General features: G+C 37.5%; 1 protein-coding gene across 36 annotated transcripts in view; it reads left to right on the forward strand.

Annotated features, from left to right (window-relative positions):
• Positions 1-8,909, forward strand: part of madd (MAP-kinase activating death domain) — a 69,009-nt gene that overhangs the window by 57,638 nt on the left and 2,462 nt on the right. For 18 of the 36 annotated variants that reach the window (XM_016680141.1, XM_016680137.1, XM_016680131.1 and 15 more), the window contains 4 exons: positions 506-612; positions 3,201-3,209; positions 3,760-3,829; positions 7,047-7,093. In XM_016680141.1, coding sequence (XP_016535627.1) covers positions 506-612; positions 3,201-3,209; positions 3,760-3,829; positions 7,047-7,093 — 233 coding nt within the window. The remainder of the gene's footprint in view (positions 1-505; positions 613-3,200; positions 3,210-3,759; positions 3,830-7,046; positions 7,094-8,909) is intronic. The other 18 variants (XM_016680142.1, XM_016680148.1, XM_007568996.2 and 15 more) reach the window with 3 other exon arrangements.

The raw sequence follows: 8,909 nt of genomic DNA on the forward strand, positions 1-8,909 counted from the left end.
CAACCCAAGTGGAGCTCCAGCACATTTGGTCAGCTGGTTTTACCATTGTATGTGCTGCACAGTGTCTGTTGGAAAAGTGTTTTGTTGTTTTCGTTCCATTCAGAAACCACTTGTGTTCTTAGTGGTTCTGCAGGGGGATGTACTCTTGAGTAATTGCACATTTGTGTGCAGTTGCTTTTACATGTGAATCTAATGTTGAGTTAGGGGGCGTGGCCAGCATAATCTTATTTGGATTTAAAGTGACAAGAGGTTCTAAAGTAGCTCATTCTGAAAGGAGCTCAAAATAGGCAGAACTGAGCAAATTAAAATCTTATCATCTAAGAATGATTTTGTGCATGAAAGTTAATGAACATGTTCCCTAAAGCTCATAGACCTATCCTCTCCTGTCACCTTTAAAAGTTATCTGATGAGGACTGAACTCTGCATTTCAGCCTGGAAATGTGTGAAAAAAAAAAAAAAAGTCTGATCCTTGTGGTTAGAAACCGCTCTCCATCCTTATCCTCAGGCCCAGAGCTTGGCGGCGAATTCCCCGTCCAGGACATGAAAACCGGTGAAGGTGGACTGCTTCAGGTTACGCTAGAAGGAATCAACCTGAAGTTCATGCACAGCCAGGTAGGAGGCCATTACCACAGCAGACAAACTGCCTCTCATCTCACATAAGGGCATGAGAATAAAAACAATTACTCATGATGGCTCAGACTTCATCACGTCCTTCTGTTCCCATCTCTCCTTGTCTTTCCCGTTTGCCTTTGTAGCATTTCTTTTCATCCCGTGACGTCTTCCTCTATTGTCATTAAAAATTTTGATAAAAACGTGACGTGTACTACTAATTTCAACGTATTTGATTGGCTGGTCCTGACGTGCGTTTTCCTCTAGAGGAAGAATTTCTGTTTGTGCTTTTGCTTTTTTGGATTAGCTCTTTTTTTTGCGTTTATGCATGCTTGACGTTCTCTAAAAAATGTTAACACATCCCGCCTCGCTGGTTTCCTCCAACATCTGTGGTGCTCAGACCTCATGTTCATTTACTGTGTGGGAGGAAACGATGTGTTAATCTCTGTGTGTGTGTTGTGCAACAGTGATTAGACAGATGACCTTAAGCAAAGACTTTTCATTAATAATTGGCTATATTATAATAGCAACTTTTCATTTTAAGTTTGGACCCTTGAACATTGTCATGTGTCGTCTTCACATCTGTGCGGGCAGCGGCAGTCTTGGCTTGTGTATTTTCTTAGCTGATTAGAGTGCAATCCTTAGCTTAGGATCCAAGTAAGGTCAACAGACATTTTTTACATCATCATCTCAAAGAAGACAACTAAAGAGTCGGTTGTTATCAACTTGATGCACATTTTGTCCAACTGCAATTTTTTCTCCCGCTTTGGAACTCTTGATTATCTTTGTGTCCCGTATCTTATTAGAATGAAACGGAAGAATCGTTTTATTGTCACAAAATGCAGAAGGCAAACTCTCCCCAGTGGCAGAGTGATCATAGCAGGCCAGTTCTACGGATCGCTCCGTAACTAGGTGCAAAGGAGATGATGAGACAGAAAATTTACATTTGTTGAATAATATTTTGCTCAAGCAAATTACTGAAGAAAATATATCTGCAAACATATGTGCAGTATATATATATTTAATTTTCTGCCAGAAAGACATTTTAGTTTTTTATTTAAAGTTTAGTCTTCAAAGCCCAAAATTTAAACCCTTTTTTTCCCATTTGTGTGTCACAGCATTCATTTCTGCTGAGAAATCTGTGTGGAGGGCAGTTCGTTTTCACGAATGAGGCAGCAGTAGTGTTGAATCCAAAGTTGAACTAAACTGAAAGATAATTCTCTGGCTTATAAATCAAAGTGGAACCAAACATGAACATATCGATATGGACGTTTAACAAGGATCCTTTTTTCACATTTTGACATGCCACAACCAGAAACTTCACTGTATTTTACTGGGATTTTGTTGTGATAGACAAACGCATAGTAGTGTGTATTTGTGACCTGAAAGACATTCTTTTTTTTTTTTTTTTTTCACAAATAAAAATCTGACAATTGTTGGTGCGTAGGATTAAGTCCCTTTTGTTCTGTTGCTTTTAAAAAAAAATCCAGTGCAACCAGTTGCCTTCAGAAGCCACCTAATTGGTTTCTTCATGCAGGGATCACATTCATATGATGTGATCCCTGAGTCTGAGCTGCTGGGATTGAAGACTGGGAAGATTTAAGTCTCCAGATGTGCAAAGCTGGTGAAGACATAACCTTAAAGACTTGCAGTAATTTCCTCAAAAGGTGGTTTTACACAGGGATTACAGAGAAATGCTCACCACAATTTTCAGTTATTTATTTGTGAGAAATTGGTAGTCTTTACCTTCCACTCTACGAGTATGCACTTCCATACTCTCAATCACATAAAATTCCAATACAATACCATGATGTTTGTGGTTTTTAAATGATAAAAGTGACATCTATAAAGTACATTTACAAGACCTGTGTAAACACTATTAAAGTTTCTATCTCCTCTTTTGATTTTTTTCTTCAGGCTCTTGGCCTGAATTTTTCCTTTCCAAAGATTAAATTGATATGCTGCTGTAGACGGTAATAATCTCAAGACAAACTCATTTTTCTTAAAAAGGATTATCTGATGCAAGATTGGTGTATATAAAAGCTCACATTTGGACTCCGTTTTTCTTGTGTGTTTTGTCAAGTGTTTTTTTTTTTTTTTTTTTTTCCCCACTGCTCAGAGTTGAGCTAAGATGAGTTGCTCTGAGGTGATAAGGTGTCAGAGGCGACATCCTTCATGCTAGTGGGATTAGCAGTCTGCCCTCATGTTACCTGTTCTGCTGTTGTGAGTGAGTTGTGTTGGTGCCAGCCGTTGTTGCTGGAGGAGGAGGCATGGAGGGCTCTGGGGGACTGAGATGTTTTAAAATCCATGAAATCAAAGGTGAATCAATTTCTCAACACTCTAGTCAAACTTTAATCCTTTTTCCCTTATTACTATTTGCTAGCTCTTGTGGTTGAATCTTCTTGTGGTGTTTTTTTTTTTTTTTTTTTTTTTTCTTTTTTTTTAATCATTGGCTCTCAGATTCTTGATTTGAATCTTTACGAGGCTCCTGCAGATAGATAGCGCCCTCTCGGAGTGTCGTCGAGTGTTTGTGCTCTTCTGTCCGATAATAATCCAAACCATTTCTCTCCCATGCTCTCTCCCCCTGCAAGGAGCGGAAGGTACACAACCTCTGCTGTGTTTGCTTATTAGCAGTTACATCTTATTGGGTTCCTTTTGTTTCCTCTACCTGTTTTTCTTTCTTTCTTTCCTTCTTTCTTTTTTTTACTGTCGTAGTGTATGGCAAGTCTAATTTTGTGTTCTTGTCTCCATTTTGTATAGAACTTCCATGTATGCATCATATGGGCCATATTGCCATTATAAATTCTTCTTGTATATGAATAACCACACGTTTCATACGTCTGATGCACTTCATTGACTAAATGAGTTACTCTGACTTACTGTTGAGCAGACTAAATGCATTTCTTCTCATTGCCCATGTATGCGTTTGACCATGGAAACTTCTCATAGTGTGTTTTTTTTTCTTTTGGTAGCTGTTAAGCGCTTGCATTTCATGTGTAGTTGTTTTTATTTTACCTTTCGTACTGAATGGAACAAGTTTAACACGGTTAATTTCTTTTAATTTCTAAATATGAAGTGTTTACTCTTCATCCGGTGTTGTTGAGTTAATAATGTTCTGTCTTGTTTTTGTTTGTTTTTGTTTGTTTTTAGGTTTTCATAGAGCTGAGTCACATTAAAAAGTGCAATACAGTGAAGGGAGTCTTTGTCCTGGAGGAATTTGGTAATTACACCATCTATTGATTCTAGGCCTGTACTCGGCACGGCAGTAACTCAGCTTCATGGCAAATTCACTGACGAGAGCTTGGATCGGCTTGCTAAATTGAATCCTCATTCTGTTTTAGGAAGGCTGAGGTTTTGATGTCTGCAGGTGGGGAAGAGGGCGTTGAATTTTATAGAGGATGTAGTTTTCAGTTACAGAGTAGAGTCAGAGTAACACTTGATGTAGTTGTTAAGAAGGAATAGTGTGTGAAGACGTTTCTTCTGCTGTCTTCCACTGAATGTTTATATTCACAATCAAGGCAGGCGTCTTTTAAAAAAAACTTAACATTTCTTTATAACCAGTTTTAAAACCGTTTTCAGACAAAATGTCTGTTAAAGCAACAGCATTCAGTTATGACATCACAGATGCTCTGTTTCCATATTTTTTCAATTCCCTGATTGTGTCATATTACCTTTAAATTTAATATAATTACGCAAAATGCAACACACAATAATGAGCAGGAAATCTCATTATTTTACTTGCAAAATCTGGAGTTGCACTGATTGGATTATAACTGGCTGATACCGACTTTTCTGATCTGCCAATTTTATTTCAGATTTAAGGCTAAAACTACCTTTGGAAAACTTACTTAAATAAATTAACTTAATTACTAAAAACAAATTAATTGGTGTATTTAGTTCTTATTCATCTCTTCCTTGCAATTTCACTGCTTTTACATGTAGGTTTTATTAAAATTATGCGGTAAGCTTCCTAACAGTTATCAATGGCTATACCCAACTGTTTAAATCTGTTTTAAAGCCAAACCTTGTTCCCTTTTCTGTGAAGAAAGTTTTACTGGATAACTGAAGAGCCTTTTAGTTCCCCAAGTTTAAATAAAGGTGTTTTATCTCTGCTACCTGCAACTTTGTCAAAGCATAACACCTCGATCTCTCAGTATGAATTACAACACAAAAACACAAATTGATAAAATGAGCTATAAATCTAAATCAGATTCAAAAATGTATTATCCTGTAATTTAATCAGCGATCAGAACTGATCCAGGTAAAATTGGTTGATTGATTGTATCACTGATAAATGTTGCTGAGCATTCAGTTCCATAATCAAAAGGACTAAATTACTTTGCAGTTAAAATGTAGCTCTAATAAAGAATCAGATTCTGAAGTAAAGAGGACCTTTACTTCAGAATCTGAGAAGCAGCATAAAACTTTACATTAAAGTCCATATCAAGCTGGCGAGTGTACTGCACTGTATAGAGGAAAACTGATGCATCAAAGCTGCTGTAAATTAGTGAATTATAATCAGCAAAAACTTACACAGACGATCAAAGACTTTTAAAGCACTTCTGAGCTGCGTTATGACACTACAAACGGCTGTAGAAAAGATAAATCTGGCACCTAATTATTGGTGAAGTCAAGGTGAAAGAAAGTTTAATCAGTGTTTTTTTATTTTTTTATAGGATCAGCTGATAGGAAACCAGATCAATCTTTGGTGTGCATTAATATTTACGGATCAAAACATAGCACTGACGCGCTTAGTTGCTGATTTATAAAGTGACCTACTTTGTCTAAAACAGAAAAAAAAATATTAGATGACTCATTGTGATTTCAGCAGATGGATGAATCATGAGGCATGTTTCCTGTGGCTGTTGGTAGACAGAGAGATGCTAGCAGCTTAGAGAAGTTGCTATCATCCATTTTCAGACAGCCTGAGATGTTCCTCTGCAGACGCTTGTGAATTCTCCACCACAAGCTGCTAGAAAGCACACTCTGATCTGAGGCTTTACCGCCACAATTTGATTACCATAAATGAGCGAAGGGAAACAACTCCAACATGCAGAAGATTTCTTTGCTTAGCAGCACAGTCTCTGCAGCAAAAGAAGCAGTCGACGTTGCCACAGCAACTCGTGCAGTCTAACCAATAAAAAATAAACAGCAGATAAATGAGTCTGTAATTTCAGTGAACTCCATACACACAGGAATAATAGTCACATGTTTCAATAGTTAAATTTTATTTGAATTTATTAAAAATTTTTAAAGCATGGGACAATAAATCTACTTATAATTTATTTATTTATTTATTTTAAGTTTTTCAGAACAATAAATCTGAGATGAAATAAAAAATTGTTTTGCACTTATACGCTCTCTTTGTCCAGACAGTTGTGATCAACAGTTGGATTAGTTACAGCTCTGTTTATTTATGCAAGCTGGAGTTAAAACCGATGACTCAGTTCTGACAGAGCAGCAGGTAGAAGTTGGATGTCTGGCTGAGTTACTGTCGTGCCTCTGTGCTGCTTTTGTAATGTTGCCCTCATCTTTGCCACTATGAAAACCTTCATTCTCCAGCAGGTAAAGTGTTGCCACCTTTCTTCTTCTTCAAAAAAAAACAACAAAAAAACAAAACCCAAGCTAGATTCATGTGGATTATTTCCTTATTCCATCACTGCACTGATTATTTTCCACCTTCTTTGTATAAATAAGTATTCCTCTCCTTCATTCATCCCTTGCTTTTTTCTTTTTTTTTTCCTTTTTGCTTTGAACATCCATCCTGACATTATTCCTCATGTGGTCATCGTTTGCTGAATGTCCGCCTCAGTATCTCAACCAGTTGGGATCTCAGGTGGGACGGCTGCTTTACGGGGGTTGATTCTAAGGGATTTAGCATTTCCGAAATCCCCCGACATCTGTCCAGATCTCAGCCTCTTCATCTCTGCTCTGGGTTCACAGTTACTAATGAAAAGTCAGTCTGTCCTCTGGGCAGGGTCTTAGCCTCTTCTAGCTGCTCTTCTGTGGCGGCAGGTCACAGGGGAGAAAGGGTTAGAAAAAGGAGGTCGTCTTTCTACTTATTTCTTTTTGAATCGTTCAAATCTTATAACCTCTACAGTCTGTTATAAGAAACGTGTGTGTTTTATTTGTCCATTTAGTGGGCCATGAATGTGTCACCAGCAGCCTGTTTGTCATTTCGACACCAGCTGCTTCTCTTTGAAAAGTAGCGAAGAGTAAAACATAATTTTCCCAAACAGTGCTCTCTTGTCCTTGGTTTGAACTCTGTAAATTTATTCACAAGCTTTCCGACTGTTACGGTGTAACTTCTTGGTCCACTTCCCATTGTACACATAATTGAAATTCCAACCCTGTAACTTCCCGAAGCTCTCAATCATGAACTCATCCAATTTCCTGCTGCCTTTGAATTCTTTGTTTTGTCTCTTGCACCGACATAGTTCCTGAAACTAAAGAAGTGGTGATCCACAAGTACAAGACCCCCATGGTGAGTCCTGTTGTTCTGTCTTTCATCAGAGCTAGAAAGCTTTATGCCGTTGTTTGAAGCATAATCTCCCTCTGCCTGGAGTATTTTTAGGATGTATTGTGACTAAATATGTTGATGACTCAGCTGGCGTGGGTCTGGTGATTAGTTTGTCATGTATGTCTCATACATGATGGTAAAAAAAAGAAATCCAATTGTTTAGGACAAATTAGTGCAATTTGGCAGTGTTTTGTTTTTGGTAAAGTTTGTTTTTTTATACGAGTAAAAGCTTGAGATATTACCAGGTTTTCAAACAAAAATCCCCAGAAATAGTTGGTGAAATTATTACATTTAGATGAAGAAACATCTAAAGAAACTGATGGAATATATAATATTAATAATATTAATACAGTACCTTGCAAAAATATTGGTTCCCTTTAAATGTTTGTACAATTCAAGGTTTTTTAAAACTATAAAACATATTGAGAAAATTTTCTAATTAAATTGGGGTGGAAAAATCAAAATCAAAGTTTGTAAACTTGTCTGAAAACATCCGTTTTTATGTCTTGCAACACAAATTTAATTGGATTTAGATCTACTCTTGGTGCTCAACTCCGATTTTAGCTAAAGTTTGATGTGTTTTTTTAAGTAATTAATTAAATTTTGCATCCCGAGATCTCTAGCAGTTGATGAAAGTGCACAGCTGAAGGGATTGAGGGTTTTAATTGCTTAGAAGTCTGCTTCTGTTCCCTAATGAGTGCAGAGCACTTTGCGTAATCTCTGCTTTTAGGCCACTCTTGGGAAGTTTACTCGTGGTCTTATATTTCTTGCGTTCCTACATGACCTGCCTGATCCTGGATTTAAACTCCAAGATGGCCTTGTAACTTTTTCCAGTTTGAGCAACATCAGTAACTCTTTCCCCACAGGATCATAAAAGCTTTTACTGCGTGCCGTATTAAATTTTGCACAAACCTGCAGTAAAGCAACGTTCAAGGTTCAAATGCTTTTGAATATGAGCAGCTAAGATAGCTTTGCATGATGCATGACATTTTATTTGACCTATGGAGTTTCTCCTTTAATAAAAAAAAATGTAGATCTAATATTACTGAAAGTTGCTGTATTCTCCATCATCCATCTGCAGAGCCTCTTAATGGGGCAGTATTATGTACAATTGACTTTTCCTTCATTAGAAACATACCTAGATGTTGCTTTGATTCTTTCATGCATGTTTGAGAAATCATTTAATCTCCCATGGCAACCATTCACCTGTGCGTTTTGCCTGGGTGGACACAGCACTGCCTTCGAGGCGCAGCTCCTCCTCAGAGCTGCAGACTCCAAGCTTACAAACTTCGGCCTCAAAGAGCCACTCCCACCCCCTGACTCCCCCACTCTGCTCCTTCAGACTAGTCAGCAGCAATTAGCAAATACCTGATGGAACTGTGCATCAGCTGACCTCGATACAAGCGACTTCTCAGTGCAACACTGGTAAAAAAAAAAAGTTCAAGGGTTAATGGAGACGATGACTTCCTGATGGAATTTCAGAAAGAGCAGGAGTTTGAGACAGCGGTCCAATGTCAAGGAGATAAACTGCTAAGTAAACAGTCTTTTATATCATATCTGATATATTTAGTATTTTTATAACAACTAAAGTTAATATGGTTACTTGCTGTGCTATAAAATGGCACTAAGTACCTGAAAATACATAATACTGCTCCTTTAAGGACTTTAAATGGTGCATTTCCAGTTTGAGTGTTTGATGTCTGTTTACTTTAATGGGTTTAACTTGTTCTTATTACTGGTTCTGTTTCCTGTATAATTCGCCTCTGTTCCCCCTCTGCAG

The sequence above is a fragment of the Poecilia formosa genome, unplaced genomic scaffold, assembly GCF_000485575.1.
Source record: "Poecilia formosa unplaced genomic scaffold, Poecilia_formosa-5.1.2 Scaffold234, whole genome shotgun sequence".
Classification (NCBI taxonomy): domain Eukaryota; kingdom Metazoa; phylum Chordata; class Actinopteri; order Cyprinodontiformes; family Poeciliidae; genus Poecilia; species Poecilia formosa.